The 21,307-nt window shown below is 34.5% G+C and overlaps 1 protein-coding gene across 4 annotated transcripts in view; it reads left to right on the top strand.

The window, feature by feature from the left end:
* LOC116348009 (protein sprint) overlaps positions 1-21,307 on the top strand; it is a 132,513-nt gene that overhangs the window by 102,363 nt on the left and 8,843 nt on the right. For all 4 annotated transcript variants that reach the window (XM_031778855.1, XM_031778856.1, XM_031778854.1 and 1 more), the window contains 6 exons: positions 6,307-6,510; positions 16,004-16,188; positions 16,290-17,094; positions 17,194-17,578; positions 17,646-18,749; positions 18,818-18,973. In XM_031778855.1, coding sequence (XP_031634715.1) covers positions 6,307-6,510; positions 16,004-16,188; positions 16,290-17,094; positions 17,194-17,578; positions 17,646-18,749; positions 18,818-18,973 — 2,839 coding nt within the window. The remainder of the gene's footprint in view (positions 1-6,306; positions 6,511-16,003; positions 16,189-16,289; positions 17,095-17,193; positions 17,579-17,645; positions 18,750-18,817; positions 18,974-21,307) is intronic.

Consider the following 21,307-nt stretch of genomic DNA (forward strand, 5'->3'; position numbering starts at 1 on the left):
TCAATAAAAGTATCTATTCAAAAGACATGTAATCACTTGGGTCTTATATAGGTTTGTATGCGACAAATATTCAATTCACGGTAATAAACGCAACGCGAACCGTTGGTGTGTTCGTTTTCTATGAAGCACTTTGTTACGTCAATTATTTTATACTCGCTCCTATTCATCACCATTTAAATCGAGTTATTCTAGCCTATTTATGGCTCGCATCTAATATGCATTTTACCATAAACTCGTCGCTGGAAATGGAGCAAGGGAGAATAAAGTATGGTGAATGATAGCGGAAACTAAAAAAAACGTTGAAGAAAACTAATAAAAATTGAATTTATTAGATTTAATAAAATGATGTTCGTTTTTTCTTCATCTAAAAAGGCTTGAGCATGAATGCAAGCGCGTTTGTTTCTCTTTTATCGAACCACTTCTTTTTATATTGCGATACAATCAACTGTGCTACAATTTTAAACTGTACAAAATTGTGCTACCGTACGTTATTTACACTCTTGCTCGATACACTCTTGTCGATTGTGATATTTCCGCTTTGATGCAGCACTAGAACGTTTCAGATAAAATCGACGCCAATAATATTCGGATGGAAGTTTGGATCGGGCACAGACAGAAAAAGAGAAATTTATTTCAAACATGGAAATAAATTCGATCAATGGAGTAATGTAAAATGTATTTTATGCCCTCCTCTTTGATTGATTTATGTAAAGTTTTTCTCCATCGCCCATTGCAAAACTTCGGCAATCGAGGTGAGGTGCCTTTGATTTTATCAGGCAAAAGGATGCAAAACGTAAAGTTTGCTGGTGCCTCAGTCAACGCCATTGTACAGCAGAAATACGTACGGACATTGTACAGCAAAAATCAAATCAAATGCCTTTTTTATATCAAAGTTCACCTTTTACGTTTCCAGTTTGATGAAAATGTACACGAAGGGTCAGTGAAAAATTGAAAGAGTTAGACTATACAAAAAAAAGTCGAACGAGTTGATTTTCCCTCATGACCGAAATACAAAAAGTTTTACCGAGTTCAAAGCAACAAAGAATAATTGTTTTGACATTGTAATTCAGAAACAACAAATTGTTGTGTAAATTTGATCAACTTTTTGACTCCCAACCGAGCTCATTAGACTAAAAAATATTCTTTTGCATGGTCTTGGTCAATTTGCAACAAAGAGACTCTTTATTCAAATGGAAATTATGTGACATTTCAAATGCTACAAGGTCCTATTCACCTGCAAATGATGATGTAAAATGCAAGTCACAACAAATATTGAATTGAAAAAAAAATCCCAACTAGTTCTTGGCGCATTCATACGAATTACGAAGCCATACAAAGTGAGTTTGAAAATCCCAGAATGTGTTTTTCACCACAAAAAATATACATAGACGTAACCAATTTTTTTTTCGACGTAATTTAAAAGCCAAAGTGTTAAAACACATTTGTTGCAAAATAATCCCTTCGGAAAATATTTAAGCCGATTTTACCTTGGATGAGAATAAAAATTTACAAACATTTACAAATGTGTGGTATTATTTTTACTCTGTGTTTTGTTTCTGTTTGGCTTAAAAAAACATCACAAACGAAAGTGAATGCGACTTTTGAGCACCATTTTATAATCTGCAAATTTGATGCTTTTCAAGCCCTAATACCCTTTTACCATTTGCAAGCAACCACAAGCGCACATATAATCAAATGTAATTTGTGCGTGTGTGTTGGGAGGAGTTGTGTTTTTGTTAAGCCAAAATGAATTGATGTGTCTTATATATACATTAGAGTGGAGCATAAAAAGGTGTTTTAATCAAACAGAAGCACCGCATTTTATTCGGGGGAAGGGGTGGAAATCCTTTCAAAAATTTAATAAGCATACACCACTGTCAGTCGATACGGTGACACGTAGGAAATGGATAAAAGCATCTGCTTAGGCTTGTGAAAAGCTTCCGTTTCATGTAAACAAAATCATAATTCTAATGGGACGCTTTGTTAATATCGGGGACTAGTAGCTCATTTGCCATTCAAAATTCATCATCACAGGCTCACGTTATTATTATTATTATTATTATCAAAGCAAAGTCAACACGGAAATGAGCGTATCCATAACCAACATGTTAAAAGACTCTACATAATTTATGCAATTAATTCACATCGATGTCATACCTTCTCTTCATTTTACAAATGACACAATCGTCAAACCATTGAGTATATTCGATGTGAATCATAATGTTTAATCGCCTTAAAGGATTCTACGTGCATCGCATCTATATAAATAATCAAAAAGAGCATTATCATTCATAAATTTAATGCGAATGTAAAAATTTTCGCAATAATCGGATCAATAGATGACAAATGGGTTCTAATTAGTTAATGTGATTGAAAACCATCGAAGTGGAATATTTTGAGTGGAAGAAATAGCACGTGTAACAACACCACATATTTTGCATAAAATATATTAATATTGTGGGAGGTTACTGGAAAAAATATTCCCAAAATGCACATCGAATGGAACCGATTTTTTAAACATTAAATTGAAATGAAATAAAAATCAATAGTAAGATAAATGATCGACCAAATCAAAATATGCAAAGTACTTTCTCAGCTCAAGCGATATCGCGTTTTTTTCATTTTTTCGTCTCGCATTTCAATGACATTTTCATTACAATCGTTGAAAGTGAAATGATGACTGATTACTTTGAGATCATTATTCTGCAGAAAAACCGCAACACTCTGCGGCATCATGCCATTTTTCTTTTTGCAAAAAAAAAAACCAAGTGTACATCCAACCACAAAATTACATTTCTTACCCCAATTCGTTTAGTGTTTTGCTCATAAATGCGTCTCGTGCATCAGCTGCCAACTTAATGTCGCCCATTTCTCATATATTGCGAAAGTTTTGCAGACACTAAGTCAACTGCGAAAGCGAAACGATGAAAAGTGAAACATACTGGAAAAGTGACAGACATTGTTTCATGAAACCAAAATTATTTTCTTATTGTTTGTACTGTACATTGTGCAAGACAACGCACAATTTACACACGAAACCTAAAATGGAAGATTGTTTTTATGCTTTGTAGTTGATAATCGCGTGAGATGAATAATGGAGTTGCATTGAAAATGTAACATGAAAATGGTGTTTAGGCAACGATTTACAAAGCTCATGCTTCCGTTTAGTGTGATATATAGAGATAAAGTTGGCAGATGCTATATACGCACATTTATCCGTAACAACAATCGACTTTTTCACCACTAAATTCGAAGAGTTCATCGAAAAACATTTGCTCATTTGTTTGCTCATGAAGCATCATTTATATTCATGTTATCGTTTACGAAGCTCAAACAAAAGAATGAATTCACAAAAGCGCCCCTAATAAAATCGGCCGAGAACTGGTACTGCCTCTTCATGTTTACACAAGATTAAAAATAAACGCAAGCAAAAAAGAAGAGCGATGAGAGATGTTTGTTGAATGATTTTCACCCAAACAACAACGTTTTCTCGTCACTTTTGAACGATATACCAAAACAACAAATTGGTTTTCGCCGAAGAAGCAAAGTGCAAACGGAAATTCGGTACTACCCGTATCTTTTTAAAATGAAAATACACATTTGTACAAATGAAATGTTGACACGCGATACCATTCTCTTTTTCACGATTATAAACGTCGTCGTATGCGTAATGAAATGTTGGATGTTGTTAAAAGTTTATGCGACCCCCAAAATGATACCAGTTCCATATGCAAATACAAGTAGAAAAAAACAATCACAATGGAAAATCAAGTCACAGTGGACGCGTGTGTGTAGATAACACGACGATAAAATACGATTGATTTGCGATGCGTGTGATAAAATTGATTTTGATTTCCGTCGTCGTGCACGTCGAATGCGAAAGAGGATGAAAGAAAATATATCACTGTGGCGATGATTTATGCGACGGAATGTCGCTGGATTGATTGTTATTTGGGCGCCGAAATCTCATCTATTGATTCAAGGTTCATCAGCCCAGGCATCAGGATGTTGACCGATTTACCCTACGGCTACAGACTGTTGTATCTTCTTTTTTTCGGTATCGCCGTCATCCAACCAAATGAGACAATCGAATTTAATATTCACTACGTGCAATTGATGCCAAATAAAGACCAAGCGAGAAAAAAACACGAACAGCAAAATGAATATCAATACACCACACGCAGAACAGATGGTAAAATGACGAATGCGAGGCCTCTTTAAAGCCTCGATATACAAATATTGAAAAAGTTTTTTTTTTCGCATCACAATAATTTTGATCGTCGCAATGCGTCTAGCATTTCTAATGCAATTTATTGAATGAAGACGGCAAATCAATGTTTGATTTTGTCGTTATCGAATTTAAGTCGATATTCTTCGATTTTTCTTTATCGCACTTTCGCATGAATGGCATGAATAAGGAATATTCTTTTCTTGGATGAAAAACACACTCAAACTATGACCAGTGTAAATGAATGTTATTCCAGAAGATTTTTCAATCGACATTTCTTTTTTAAATTTATTCCGTTCCAAATACTGATTGACAATTCGAAAAAGGAAAAGAAAATTCTTAAATCCACTAGCTTGCTATTGAATGTTTATCTTGGGAATCTGCAGATGACGAAGGATTCAAAGGGAATATTGCAAAGCAAAAAATATATATAATATTCAACTTGATTTCCAATCATATCCATACACAAATTCAATTATTGAACATTGACATTTCCTCCCTTTGGAATAGTGTCATAAGCGAAATAGTTTGAAAAGTGCTGACATTGTCTATATTATTGAAGTGAAATGTCAAAATATGACATTTTTCAATCCTTTTCCTCGTCATTAACATAGAAACTTCGTCGAAAAGAAGTGGATCGTTTACCAATACCAATTGCTGTATAAATAAATCACTGTTTCCATGTTCAATGTTTCAATGTCTATCTAATGTCGTTGACGGATTCCAAAACAAAGTTTCATATTTACGTAATAAATCACAGTATTAGCAGAGTAAATGTTTTTCTTGTCGTTGTCTACAGAGCACAAAAGAAAAATGACTTTCCAACGAAACGTTCTTACGATGTGAGTCAAAAGAAATCGGTTCGACTTCATTGGTTCTTATTGTAGTATGTTTTGTGAACACGGAAGTTTTTAGTCGGAAATATCCAGCGAGTTTTCTTTTTGTTACAGTTCAGTTCTACCAAAACAAAAATTAATGTTCCACAAACAAATATTACAAAGAAAAATCGGAACGATTGAGGTTGTTTCTAAATGTGATTTCAAAACGACCAGAGTGGATTACGCTATTCTTTCAGAAAAAAAAAACAACAACTTGACAACATTTTAGTGTAAGTTAGAGAAAAAATGTGACAACAAAAACTTCAAATGATGCCATTTTCTCTCTGTGGCTCGAATATGAACGTGATTCTTATAATCCTTGCTCAATGCTCATTTCGAATTGCAATGTTGTTTTTTATTTTTATTTTCAATAAAGTTTTTTTATTTCCATCGTTTGCCGCAAATTGAAAACCCAGACGAATCGATAAAAGCCTTTGCTATAAAAGTGTACTCACTCGAATCGACCGAAATGAGAATATGAAAAATAATGAAAAGAACTCAAGGTCTACGTTTTTGTGTTTATATTGATAAAAACCAAGTGAACCGAGTAAAAAAAAAGTTCAAAGTTCGTGTTTATTGTGATATTTAAACTTTGTTGTTCGATGTTTTTTTTTCTCGCTACAACCCTCGGTCGTTATGCAGTGCGAACACATCAGTTTAATTAACAAAGATTTTTCTGTTCTTGTGTCGCATGCTCAGCATTTTTATCAGATAAAACACTCGTTTGGTCTTTTTTTAGAACAAGACTATGGCAGGGAATGGAATTTATATTTTTTTTTCATTCCCTTTGAAATTTCCGGGATAGCGACACAAAGAACATTGGATCAAAAGTTTTTGCATGTCATTTTTTTAAAAAAAGAGAGCGAAATTATTCTTTTAATTAATAAAAACAACAAAGAGGTGCAAAGGAGGTTATGAAAACCATATTACCCTCGAGAGACACTCTTTCACACACAATATGATACTTGCTTTTCAGCAATACATCGTTAAATTGCTTTGAGCTTTATGAAATAACACAAGCGTCGCCTCACAAAAGCTAATCAAATTGCTTTCAAGCTGTTCCATGTCATTCTTTTCTCATTTACCCATTGAAATGGCACATTATAAGGATTTCATATTAGATATATATCATAAAAGGAATACTTTAATGGTTTTACGATTTCTATTTATATTCTATGTTGTTCTTATTTTTGATTTCAGTCACGTGCATCGTTGGTGTCAAGTTCAGATGGCGGAATTTTGGCCGAGGGCGAAACATCGTCGAGTGAAGCCTCTGGAGACTCAACAAGTCCACCATGTGATTTAGGTCTATACGAACGTTTGCTATTAACACATCCAGTTTGGTTTCTGCCAGGAATACAACGGGCCGGTGCTGTTCATTTGCTACAAGGCAAAGAAGAAGGGGTAAGTTTTGGACGTTGACACACAAATCACAATAAATTCTATTATAAAATGCCTATACATTATGTAGAAACTAGCACATAAAAGCGTACAGTATCGATTTTTCTTTCACATTATTTCGCTTTTGGTGTATTTTTGCATCGTTTTATAAATAGTCACAGTTAATATTCAGCGATAAAGGACTGCTGTTTAAAGCTAAATTACAAAAAGTGTCAAAATGGACATGACAAAAAAGTTTACACACAAATTGTTCAAGTCAAGTTTTTTTGATAATAATTCCCTTTCATAATGTTAATTAATTTGATTATAAAGTTTTCCAATGGCGTTGAAATGGAATATTTTTTCCATTAAAAATAAGTGCACATAACATTCTCGTTTACAGTTGAAAATGTTTTCAATTGACTGCATTCCAACAATGTTATCTTCATGTCACACACGTTGGATTTGCATTGGAAATGAGTGCTGTTTCCTCGATATAACCGCATCATCGGTTTCAGTCGATTATTTAATTATTTTCGAATACAGTTGTATTTAGTCGCCTGCGGAGCTAACACACACATATTACCGCAGTCTACCGCACATTTAATCCATATGAATGTTGTCAGTATTGTTTTCAATGGCGTCAACAATGATTGAAGGAGTCATTTCAAATGCCGATTCATTGACACATGCATTGAAGTGGAAAATAGAATACAGCCGTGTGTCTAATATGAGAAAATGGCAAACATCGACCATAAAATCATTTTTGAGTTTGTGGTTTTAAGGCGTTGCCATTCGTTTTTAAAGTTGAACATGTCACATGTTTCTCTTAAAAATTGATTTCGAGCCGAAATTGTGAGAACATATTGATGCGATTTAATTAAAATCAGAATTCGGTGATAAATCACACTTGGAGCAATGGAGCATTGTAGTGTGTATGACACTCGTCGCATTTGTAAGCGTGACAACTGTACGCATAATTTGAATAATTCGAATCAGACACAGATGCATTTGAATTTGTTCGAATAAAAACCAAACACCGTCTGTAAAGCCTTTGTAATTGAATCTTTCGCAACAATCAAATTCGTTAAACAATAGCCTTTGTCAAATATTTGTTTGCAAATTGAATTTGCAATAGCCTTAATCACATGCGTGAATAGAGAATGCAATAGAGAATGGGCTGTTTTGCAAACAGATATGATTCGTTCATTGTTTTTCGGTTGGATTTACAGTAAATCCGATTCATATGGTAAATTGTTTTATGTTTTGCACGCAAATGATCCCATTTGCTGAATCGTTAGTTGAATAAATATAAAATGCGTACATGACAGAAATCCAATTAAAAATTGCATTCGTTAACTCAACAACGGAAACTCTGATGATACCGACGTTGCGCACGAGATGAAAGATTTGAAGATGTGTAATTTAATTTTTACTTTCAACTTAAATTTGATTAAACGTTTGGAGTCAAACTAAACTTTCTAAATTCCTGTTTCGTGTTTCCGGCAACGCAAGCCCAGAAAGTCCGACGCAAAATTGTTGCGTAGTTGGCGAGCATCCTGTGTCTATGTTTATTTCACATTTGATTACAACATCTTGGATACGGTGCAGAATTTTCTTCACCTCCTTCACATATTATGATTTTACGATGATTTTACATTTATTTATTTATTCGCTTGTGTTCACTTGACTCACATACAATGCAAATGCAAGAAACTAGTTTAAATTTGCATAAAATTATCGCATCATCTTTTATATGATGGTTGATATAACGGCATTTGAAGAATCATGCAATTTAATATGCGTAACAAAATCTATTTGATGGAACAATGCATGCAAATGACATAAATAGACAAATGCAATTTACGCGCCCGATTTATGGAAACATGCAATACAATTCCAAAATCTACGGTGTTTTCTGATTTTGCTGATTAATTCCACGCTCTGACTTTAATGATAGATTGGCAGCCGCATATTAGATCTATAAATCAAAGGCATCAGATCAGATACTGCATCGACATTTGAGATGATTTTGCTACTTCTCGGTTACGCCAGCCAATGCACATAAAATCTAGATGCGTGGAAATTGTACTTTTTCGCTCTCATTTTACTCTCTTTCTCTCCCTCTATTCCTCTTTTATTCTTGAAAAGTTTATCGTGACATGAATTTTATTCTAGTTTAGCACCTGATTTATACATCACGATCGCCGATGGTTTTTGGAACGGAAATTGATTTAACAATCTAGTTCTCGTTTTCATAAACCATCATCAATTAAATTGTACCCATCGATGCTGAATTCCGATTGGTTTTCTCTCATTAACATTGCGACCAATCAAACACATATGTGTTACACGTTCAATGATTGATTACATTTAATATGCCGTCGACATTGATATTGATTCAATTACGGCATGAATTTGTTATTGATCAACGCACAAGCGCATGGCCAATATCATTTGAGATATCAATTTATGATTAACTCATAACGATGCTGAATTACGTCGCACGTATATAAAAAGTCAAACACATTTGTGTCTCGAAAAATGACGATAGGAAAATGAAAAAAAAAAAATGGTATTTGAAATCAATTCGAAGTGACAGCCACTGGACAAATGGTGTAAACACACGCGTTAATGTGCCATGGCTCACAACAAAACAAAAAACTTAGTACCATATTGGCCACGATGTGCTGGTAATTTACTGCCCATTCTAAAACTCGGCATCAAAAGAAAGTTGCATGTACCCAACAAAACAAAGCCAACAAACCGTCAAATACATGCGGATACACATTTTTTTTCGTGTTATTTATTTTGCGATTAATTATAACTTTGTTTCTGTTGCACAGCATTTCATATGTACAGAAATGCTACGAAGCGACCAATTCAATGGCACGGTAAAAGTGTGCGCATAAACACACAATGAATTCCAAAGAAGCAGAGAATAGAAACAAAAAACCAAGTATAATTCACGGCATTACATTGCGAATCTATGGCGCGTGATGCTAACGAACAACAACATTCAAGTAAAATAAAACCGATCGAAAAGTGTGTGTGTGTAATACAATTCCTCACCGTCTTTGAAATCGTGCACAAATAATTTGCACGCCAAATGCAAACGCTCGGTACAGGCACGAAAAATCTATTGACAAACACAATTTTATGGCATGAACTTATGTGGGTATTATTTCATGATAAAGTTGTCAATAAATCGAACTCATATGCTTTCAGATTAATTATTTTATTATTATCGGCTTAAAGCACAAAACGAAAGTTCTCTAATTATACCGGCCATTGCAATATAACTCACATCAACGCCATTCGTTGCGCTCAACCGTTCTGTGCTACCATTTACATCAATTTCCAATTTTAGTTTGCGGGTACATTTCGGTATGTGCATCGATTGATGAATGCCGATGAAAGGAAACGGTAAAAAGCGAACGGTGCACACGATTACGTTAAGTAACATAAATATATATCTTTTTTTAAACCATTTTCGGTCTAACATAACATGCACCAATGTCTAAACTAACGTTCGAATGACCATCTGTTCGGTTCTAGCTGCTAGTTACAACTGAATTTATTAATTATTTTAATTAAAACAGTTTACGAACAAAAATAGAATCGAATCGAATTTCTTGGAATGAATTTCAAAAGAAATCAAAAGCATTTTGATTAGGTTCTATTCAATGGAAGCTTGAATATACACACACACACTCATCGATGGTTTATTCATGCGAAAAACATTTGCGGAAAATGAAATGGAATCCAAATGTTCGGTGAAGTCAATTTTTCGCATTATATGTGTTTATTCTTCGGTTCGTAATAATCATCAATCAAATGACATATAGAAAAGGTATGGAATGTGGCCAATCGATGAATTCAAGGGGCATCATACTTTTCATACTTCACTGAATGTGATCATTTATATCGTGTTCAAAGAGCATTCTCCAAAAACACATGTTTTGTTTCGCAAAAAAAATGGCACGAATAAACGACAGTATAACATGCGAGTACATACCGACATTCACAGAAGATTTCAAACGAAAGTTTGCGCTTGAAACGATGGTATATGGTCTGAACAGAATTTAATCACTCATAAATATGTTGATTCATTTTTACAAACTGCATTTTGTTCACTCAATTAAAATTGTTGGAACCTTTTTTTCGTTGGCAACAGAAGATGGAAAGAGAGAAAAAACTGGGGCCAATTTCAAATGTGTAATTCGAATTAAAACAAAAATCAACCAGAACCAATTTGAGTTTTTATTTTGCCGTTTTTAATTGTTACAGGCACAGCAGCTAATGCGAAGACAATTCAAAATCCAATAAAAACACAAACGAGAGAGAGAAAAATAAGAAAAAATGACATTTTGCTCCACTTATGGCAATGAATAAAATTTATTGCGCTACAGCATACAAATGACTTTGAAAGCCGACTATAAGATTAATTTTGTTCATAACTTTGAGAGTCATTTTCATTTCAAACATTTCACTTCGGCTCAACATTTCAACGTCAGTGTGTTGATACGTTTTTTTAAATGGTACAACAATTTAGTGTGGAGGCACATTTTGAAATTTTCTAAATTTAGAAACTATCGGGCGTTTTCACTCAATTTCATCGGACTAAAAAATAAAATAAAATGTGTGCGGTTTATAATGTGTCATTTTTAACAATCCTCACTTTTTTGTTGTTCACATTTTAGTCGATTAGCTCTCCTTTCAAGCGATTCGATAGACTCATTTCGAAAGATGACAAATGCTATTAGGGATTGTTTAAATATAGAGAGAACGATAGAAATTGAGAGCAAGTGAGAAAAATTGTTTCAACTTACTAACGACCATCAATATTAATTTAGATATGTAATGGTTTTGAAGTAAGTAAAATTGATAAAGAATTTCCGCATCGCTTGCTTTCATTAAGTGGATAAATCTCGAACGTTACTATGGAGGAGCATATTCGACTCAGCCCCAGACGGAGCTGGTCAAGTGCATTCATGCAAAAGAAACCGTATAATACATAAATATCATTGGTCATGCTCACAGGAAGAGGGTTACCATTTTTTTTATACACAAAGCGACCGTGCGTATATATAGAAATTATGTATCGGCAACAACTTGTTTTATGATGCCTATATCATGAAATTGAATTACAATTTTATGTAAAAATGACAACATCTCCCATCTCATCTCACTCGCTATATCTCTCCCGCTATATCTCTCCCGCTATATCTCTCCCGCAATTGCATACAGTAAGGATGGATGATGCACAGTCAAAATCATGCACATTTATGTGACATCATATATGAATGAAAAACCCAACATTTTCCTGTGAATACTGGAAACGTTTCAGGTTAATGTAATTATTTTATAATTTATTTGCAGAGCCGGTAATATGGTTCCTGTTCTTGTGTAATGTCACACTCATACATGTCCTCATAACGTTTATATTTTGTAGCCATCCCGATGGATTTAAATGCATTACCTTATGAAATGTTTGGCACACACCCGCCCAGCGGCTATGAATAGAGTTGAAAATGTACAAAAGTTTTAAGTGAAACAGTGTCAGTGCTTCGAAAATGTATCGATTAAAAGTCCAAAAATCTACTGTCAAACATGCAAATCTATTCAAAATATACAATTTACCACAGCCCATCAATGTAGTTTGCGCTTGACCAACCAAACTGATTTTATCGCTTCAAAAATTTAGGGAAAAAAGCGATTGACTATTAAGTTTTAAATAAATACAGCAGCTTTGGGAATTGTATGCATGGTTTGTTGGTTATTTAGTCAAAACTTTGCCCGGGCATCGAGGTCTATAAAATCGATAATGAATTTTATTCAGTCATGCATTAGATATTTTTGAAATAAATTGCATACCTACACTACATGGTATGTAAACACCAACATTTGATTTGAAAAAAAGTGTACGCATTGAATAACGATCAATGCTCAAGTGCTCGAGTGTGTTTGCCAATCATACAGGTGTTGAACAATCAACAAAATTATCGATTCATCTTTCGGCAACATTTGAAATAGACATTTCAACAAAGAAAATTCCATTTCCAATAACCAATTCAGTTGCCATTCAATTTTTTTTCCAAAAATGATGCAATCAGTAGTTTTTGTTCTTTGCTGCATTCAATTTGAATGAAAAAAGATGGAAATTCTCATGAGATGTGCATCGAATTGAAAGTAATATTCCGACCGCAGAAACACATCCTGAATGGAATTCAATTCGAATGAACTCACACAAGCAACAGCAACTAGATAGAGACTATACCTTCGGCGATAAAGTCAACAGTCGAGACACTATTATTAATAAAGCCGAATTGGAGTTGGGCGAGTTTTTGTTATATTCGGCAGAGACATTTTCGCTCCATTTAATTCAATACTCGATTAAACCGCCCCGAATATCTTGCATATGATTCAAACACAATCGCTTCAGTCCATACATGATTTATGTTCATCTGCTATTTTCATTGGGTTCCGTTTGATTCAATTCAATGCCGGAGTCAGTGAATGAGTAAGAGAGCATGTGTACAGATTTTCAATGTGCATATTATAATTATTGAGATGGAAAATGTGGCTTTCGGCTGTTTTCGGAATCACAATCGTTTAAACGATGGGGGGGAAACAAACAGTGATTTTCAATATTCGAATGCATTTTTTCCCTCTAACGATTGATACAGATCAGAATTGCATTCGAACACCATTTTGACATTCTGACGATGATGTAGATGTCGCATGCAAATTAGACCAGCAAAAAATCAATATATCGTTACCATAAATCAATATGAACAATGTGATTTTCGGTTACCCATCGTTCACAACATGAATTACAAGCAATGTAAACCCATAGGGCATAGTGTCGATCTCGTTTTCGCGTGTATCGCTTTTAATTATTACACTGTTTTCTCTGCAGCTCAAATAACAGCCGGCATTCGGCGAAATGCGTGATTCATTTGAATAATAAATTGTCTGCATGGAAACAAAATCATTTTAAATCGAAATAAATATCCATGTCCAAATGAATAAATGTAAATATCACGAGAAATGCGCTCATAAACAAACATATTTTTTTAAAAACCATTTCGAAACGAATAAATAAAAAAGTGTCACCAGCAAAGATGTCTCTGGCTTTTCGGCGGAAATATTTTTGCGAATTTCTTTTTAGACCATATTTTATGCGCGTGTTGGATGAGTGTTCATTTCATTTATTATTGCTATTCATAAATAACCATATTTGCAATGAGATTCTTTGTCAATAACATGAAGGCTCTGCATTTTTTTACATCGGAGTATTTCATTTGCTGAACACAAATACATTTTTGGTTGACCGACGATTATCAGGCAACAAAAAAAAAAAACAATGGCAAAAATTCGAGCAAAAAATATCAGAAAAGCTGCTGACTGTGTTTCCGACATTTGACCGGAATAACAATAGATGGTATTTCACGTCACCAACAACTAAGAACCTGTCGCAAAAATTACTGAAACTGATTTATGGATCGGGTACTGCCATCGAACACTTGGAATGCATTGAACTATTTGGTGGTATGGTAAATTTTCAAATAGTTAAAATGCCGTCAAAATCACAAGCTGTTTAAGTTTTTTTTTTTTTTCAAACAGAATAATGCAATTTTCACCAAAATTGTTGCCATTATTTTCATTAAATATGTGGTGCCTTTTTTGTTACAGTTTTCATATTGAAAATATAGCAAAAAACAAGCTGTCGTAAATTGTGTTGAGCGTTAATTTTGCTGAATGCGAATATTAAAATAAATTTACAACAATTTGATGAACGAATAAAACGAATACGATTTTGTACATTAACATTTATTTGAAATTCGTTCGGATGCTTCATTTATATTACGCAATGCAGGCTAGTTTTTTTCAGCACTGTTGTTTTTAAAACCGATGATAAAATAAAACGAATATAATTACGATAATAGCTTTATCTAATTATTTATCGAAATTACCAAATATGTTGGTGTTCATTGGCATTTAGTGGGTCATTCACTGTTCGAAATGCAAGTATTGTATCTTTTTTTCAGTTGTTTTTGTTAAGCAAATAACGAGATTCTCTCTCTCTCGCTCTCAAAAACTTTATTCAATTGAGCGTAGTTTTCGCTTTCAAATATATTTTTATAAAAAAAGTTGCAAAGTAAGTTGATATGAATAGCATCGGTTCGAAAATGCGTTTCACGATGATGCCATCATCAAAAGAGTTAAAAAGCGAAACTAACGTATTGAATTGGAATATTCACGATGCGTAAATAAATTTAAGCCATATTATGTCTATAGCTTTGAAGAAGTGGCAAAAGAAGTATCTTGCGTCAGCATGAATAAAAATAGCGTGCAATGCAACATGTAGCCGATAGTTATAACAAATTTTATTGTGCAATATTTGAATGCACAAAAATGGGTTGTGAATTTTATTTTGGCAAATGGCAATAAAAACAGAAATGCATATCAAAAAGACGGCATTAAATTGAATGCGAAACAAAACAATTATATTTCCGCCAACCGAATTCATCGGTTATAACTAGCCGCCATCATCACATCGTTCTGACTGTGGCATGTTACTATTTCACGCTAAACGCCAAACGTTTTCGCTTAAATGCATATTTTATCAAGTGATTTGTAATGCACAATGAGCACTTGCACTTACGCTTGCACCAAATACGATTTTTAATAAAATTTAATGCGAGAGACAATTTATTTATAACGCTCGTGTACGCAATCTGCATGGCATGGACGAAATGTGAACCCAAACCATATTATTGTCAATGCAAATTTTTGTCTATGTGACGACATTCGAGCTATTTGGAAGTGATGGCATACTCTATCTTCGCTACAAATTGGATTGTCAATATAAAAGTGTACAGTATTTTTTGTCGTCAGATATATTTTTTTTGTTGCGGAAGACAGACACGAGTGCACGACACATTGTATTTACAGAGAACACAGACGCTTGCGATTCGTTGTTAATAAAATTTATACAAAATTTATGTGACGATTTTCAGAATATCATGAGTGGCTGCATAAAAAACATTCGCGTCAACTGCATACGATAAAAGAACGTATTGACAGTATGAAGCACGTCATAAAGTCGATGCAAGAAGACTGTACAGTCTTTGGGAAAAAAATACGAAATTGCATTTTCGAGTATATTTCTCCATCAAGCACAAGTATTTGCATCCATTGTTGCGCGCCCAAACACTTGATACTAGTTCGAAATATATATATATTCAATAATAAACATATTTTAGCCGGTCCCTTGTCAAATAAGATTGATACTGTGAATAATGTTTTTTTCTTTTGAAGAATGCTTCTCAATGCATCAAGCTTAATATTTTGTTTGGTGCGGAATTTGCAGGGCTGTGATGACCAATACATATCGATTTGTGCGCACGTTATCTTCAATTTTATTCACAATCAATCCAGTTATTCAATTCAATCGCTGTTAAATATTTATAACTATTTATTTTCTCTTTTTTTCAATTATTGTTTACAGAATTTCGTTGTACGTGGCTCAAGTCAAGCGAATACAATGGCTGTTTCGGTACGTTTGCCACCAGACACCGGACCCTATATTGAACACTATTTGATATTATCGGAAAATGGTGTACTGAGTTTGGAGAGTTCACGTTTTGAATTTAATTCAATACCGGCTTTGATTGATCACTATGCAAAATGCTGGTAAGTACTCAAATTTATCAGCAGATAATGTGCTCACTTACAAATATGTAATATTTTCTTTTTCTCTTTCTTTCTCTCTTTCCCGCGCTTCACCATCAAAGTGATGAATTACCGGTGCAATTGACGTTGCCGCGAGCATTCCGTGAAGCATCGAATCGTCAGCAACTTGGATCTCTTGCATTGCTTGGCCAGGAATTTTGGCGTTATCCAATGGCGAATCCACGTCCATCAGCAAATACAAGCCCAACACCAGCATCGATTGCATCAAAAACAGAATCCAGCGGCTTGGGTACAACAATGTTCAGCGCAAATCAGCATAAAATCGTGACCAACAGTCAACATACGATTCTGAGTGGCACTGTGTTTAGTCCGGGCACACCATCCGACACCGCATCTAGTCTAAGTAGTTTTACCAGCACTGGCCAGCAAATGTTAAGTCCTGAATCGATCGATAGTGTTATGTTATCGCCAGTCGATCAAACCGGTATCATTGGTAAAACGAGTACATTCAAAACACAGAATCGTAAATCATTGGATTTGGAAAAAATTACAACGTTTTCAAATCGATCATCGCCACCAAACACCGGCAACGATTCAAACAGCAATAATAATAATATCAATAATAATGTATTCAATGAACAACATAACGGTAATAATATTCGCAGTGTACGACCAACACCGCCGAGTACATTGAATGTAATTCCATTGCGAATACCACCAGCCCCACCACCCAGATGGACAAAACCATCATCACAAAGCCCAACCGATTCAATTACACCAACTGCCAGCGAACACATTTCATCAACTAATTTCACAATCACCACAACTGTAACAGAAATCTCGAACAATATTCACAAACAATGCTCACCATTCACCGAGATTTTATCACCAAATGCAAACACAGCGGTATGTATTGTAATTATTGTCTTTTGGCACATGTGTGTGTGTGTCATTACGAACCATTCAATTCAATTGTATTATTCTTTTCGCTCTTGTGTTTACTAGTTCCAAACGATTTCAAAGCGTATGTCACCAGAAGGTGAATGCAAGACATCGGCCGATACATTATCATCACAGGGTTCAAAACGTTGGCAAAGCCAATCAAGCAAAGATTCCAGTCAAAATAATCGAAAAGTTGTATCGCCAACGTCACAAGCGGCCGGCAATCGAACGAAACGTGGCCGTGTACGCAAAGAATCCACACATTATCAAAAATCAGATATTTTGGAATCGCCACAAGTGTATTGTCGCAGCAATCTTGGCGATAAAATAAGCGACTACGAAGATTTGTGGACACCAGAAAATGGTGGCAGCAACACAAGTTTCAACAAAGGACCAGCGCTCTCAAGTTTTCGTTCTGAACATCGACCCGATTTGCTTCCGGAAACTCGTAAGTGTCAAAGAATGTCTTTTGAAAGACGGAATTTTTGGTAACAGATTTTGTTTTCTCTTTGCAGCCACGGTCACATCGTTATCTGAAAATATTTTGTCTCCCGTTGGTTCGATTTCATCGTCTGCTAGTCATTATAATGCGCAAAAATCTATGAAAACGCCAAGCGAACACAGCGCATCGCCAGCATTTGATGATGAAAATGGTGTAATTTTGCGACATAATGCCAAAAATCAAATGGAACAAAATAATAACGATTGTCAAAAATTGAACGACGTATTGAGTCCAACGATGGAAATAAATCGTTTGCAAATCGCAGCCGATTTCAATCAAGAATCAATGTTGCAACAGCCACGAAATCGTTTGGGTTTATTGTTAACGCCAACCACTGAATTCCCATCGCCAATAAATGAATCGACACCCATTCAAACGCCATCGCAAACACATTGCAAACGTGATAGTCCGTTTTATGCGGAACCAGCCGATGCTCTTGCCGGAAATGTTGTGCGACGTTCACAACGTTCAAATTTACTACCGAAATCTCAACGCCATTCGGAACCACCGAAAGCACAATCGCGATTCAATAATAATACACAGTTTTGTCAAGTACTTTCACCCATTGATTCCGAGAAGAGTCATCACATATCTGGCTCACTGGACGAACTGAAAAAGAAACCACGTAACAAACCGATACGCAGTGGTCGTCTTGATCCATGGCCCCTAGATTCGAGCTGGGAATTTCAATTGGGTGACGGAAACGATGAACAAAATGATTATGATACAGACGCAAATTGGAAAAATCAAACAAATGGCGAACTCTTGAAAAAATCACCCAGTTTAAATGGAATTCAATCGAATAATGTACGACATGAGAATCGTTTGACAATCAATCAAATAATCGCACAGAAATTGCCCGAATTAAAAATTCTGGAACTATTGCAAAAGACTACATTACCGTTCAGTGCATCGCCCGATTTATCGAGAAATGATGCAACCATGACAAGTTTTGGTAAAAGCAGTCGATTGTCTGCTTACGATAATGTTGAAAGAGCTGCACATTCTGGCTATGGCACTTCGATGATGTGCCATGACAGTGCACATTCAGATGATGGAACAGTCTTTTCAGAACCATGGGATAGCTCACAATGGGACTCATTTTTGCCACATGATGGTAAGGAATTTAATACACAATTTTTTTACATTCATGAAAAAACGATTGACATTAATTTTTCCGTTTAGATACGATATCCGAGTCGATACACCTTTCCAAATGCCAACCAGCCATTTCTGAAGATGATACAATCATGGATGAAAATTATTCGCATAGAAATCATCAACCGCAAAAAATTGCGACGATTCTGCGTTCTCGCAGTTGTCGTGACCGCGAAGTGCTGAGTAAGTATTCTACCGAATATTTTTTACACTTAACGAGTTAGTTTTAATATACAAACAAGATTAAGTGACTGATAATGTTAGCTGAATTAAATCAGCTGAACGCCGACATCACAATCGATTCATACATACACACACGCGCGAGCGCAATTATTAAGGCAAGGTCATTGAATGATTACGCTCTTAACCATGGATTTTATTGAAATATTACTGTCATTCCATGCAGTCTTGATATAAATATCATTCAAATATTTGCGAAAAGATATGCACTATTTATCTTATACTATTGTACGACGTCGCTAGTTGTGAATCTCAATCCCATAAATAAAACCATTTTAGAAAGTAATCGGTTCAATTAAATAGTTTTCAAAGTCAAACCGTCGGTTGTCACGTGAAATTTAATTTTTGATATCAATTGCTAAATAACATGACTTTTCGTCCCAAATATGTTGTTTTTTTTTTCAATTGTTTTAATCGATTTTATTTATTGTTCGTTTTTATTGACCCTTTCAGCAGTTCGTTTAAAATACCAAATTTGATAAATGTTGAGAATTGAAGAAGAAAAAAAAATGTTGATTATCATCCTTCTATTATTATCAGCATTACATATTTAGAATGATTTGATACGAAACTAATTTTTGAAATCGCTGGCATTTTAATGATGTTTACGATATAGATTGCAATTTACGTGATACAAACATCAAACAATACAAACTGAGTCTCGTATCTCCGATTGGTCTGGCGTGATCGCACTTGAAAGTACTCTTATCAACTGACACACCATACATTTCTGTTTAGAAAAAGAATTCAGTTTCTATCACACGCATACACGCACACTGAATGTTGCTGAGAAAATAAATTCCAAAATGTATAACTTGATAGAGCGTTGACGCTTTCATTGTTATTGATCGCGCAAATGCAAACAAGAACAGGGCATATACTTTCTACACTTGACTAAATGTCCGATAAGTTTTCATTTAATCTATAAGCAGTAGCTTAGTTTGTGCATCTAATCCGAGGGCACCATTAATAGCCCAACTCTGCAATTGCATTAAATACGTCAATATTGTGTACAGAAATAGAATAAAAAGTAAATAAATATTCAAAATACCCGAATATTTATTATTTTATTGTGATGATTTCCCATGATTTTAATCATTTGCCCATTCAAAACATGATGAACTTCATAACATTTGTTGCAAATATTTAAAGTTCAAATCTCAAGTCAATATTTACTAATTTACTGTCTGCAGAATACAATCGCTCATGTGCTGAGAAGCAAACTTCCGATTGGCGAGAGAATGATTATCTCGTGATCGATCGTTGATTGAAGAAAAAAAGGGAAACTATTTATAAGTATTGTGTGTATAAAGAGTGTGCACTCGGAGCACATCATTAACTCGTTACGGTTCTGCAGTTGGCGTGTAAATATTAGAAACAATTTCAAAATCAATATTTGCCGTTGAGATATTTAGGTCAGGAAAATATTCAGTTTTTTTATTATTGTCGTTGCTTGAATGAAATATAGCCCAAAGAGTGAAATGACGGCCATACTATTTGTAAGCTACTGATCTTTTTTTTTATTGCTGTTCCAATTTGATTTGTTAAGAGAAAATGAATTATGCTTAAATGTCAAACGACGAATCACTGTTCTGAATTCTGAAAAGCGGCTCTGAGAAATTTCATTTGATTTATTGATATTTTCTCGACACTTTACTTTCCATTACGTCTTTCTATTTTGATACCGCCTTATTTTGCTTATCGATAGAGTTATTCGAGATGTATTTTGAAGGCAAATGCATTCTGATGCAAATGCATATTAATAATTTCATCATTTTTATTAGTCAAAGGATTTCACCGACCACTATTTACATCTGCATACGAAAAACAGGGAATTTCTAAAACATATGGGACTCATATCAATAGAAAAAAATTGAACAAATTTAGGGTGTGGCTTTTATAGCTGATTTTAAGGCAAATTGTAAGAGATAAACTCAAACATTGTTGGGACAGATTACTTCTTTGCCAAATGCTTATATTAAAAGTATGTATTTATTTATAAACGAAAATTTGACAATGAGACAACGCAAATAGAATTCCCTCTATCAAATTCCAACCGAAAAATGTAATCTGTGAACGAATGTACTCGTGCATGTTGACCCTTCATCTTCTATTCAATTTTTGTTGTTTTTCATAAGATGACTCTTTCAAAATTATTAAATTGTCAACTTTTGATCATATTCTCATAAAAAAAAAAACATAAAATTGCACAGATTGATTATCATTTATGCCGGTATAAAAAATGTACTAACCAAAATAGTAAATATAAAATAAGAA

This window comes from Contarinia nasturtii, unplaced genomic scaffold, assembly GCF_009176525.2.
Source record: "Contarinia nasturtii isolate CC-2019 unplaced genomic scaffold, AAFC_CNas_1.1 Cnas_scaffold_2228, whole genome shotgun sequence".
Lineage (NCBI taxonomy): Eukaryota > Metazoa > Arthropoda > Insecta > Diptera > Cecidomyiidae > Contarinia > Contarinia nasturtii.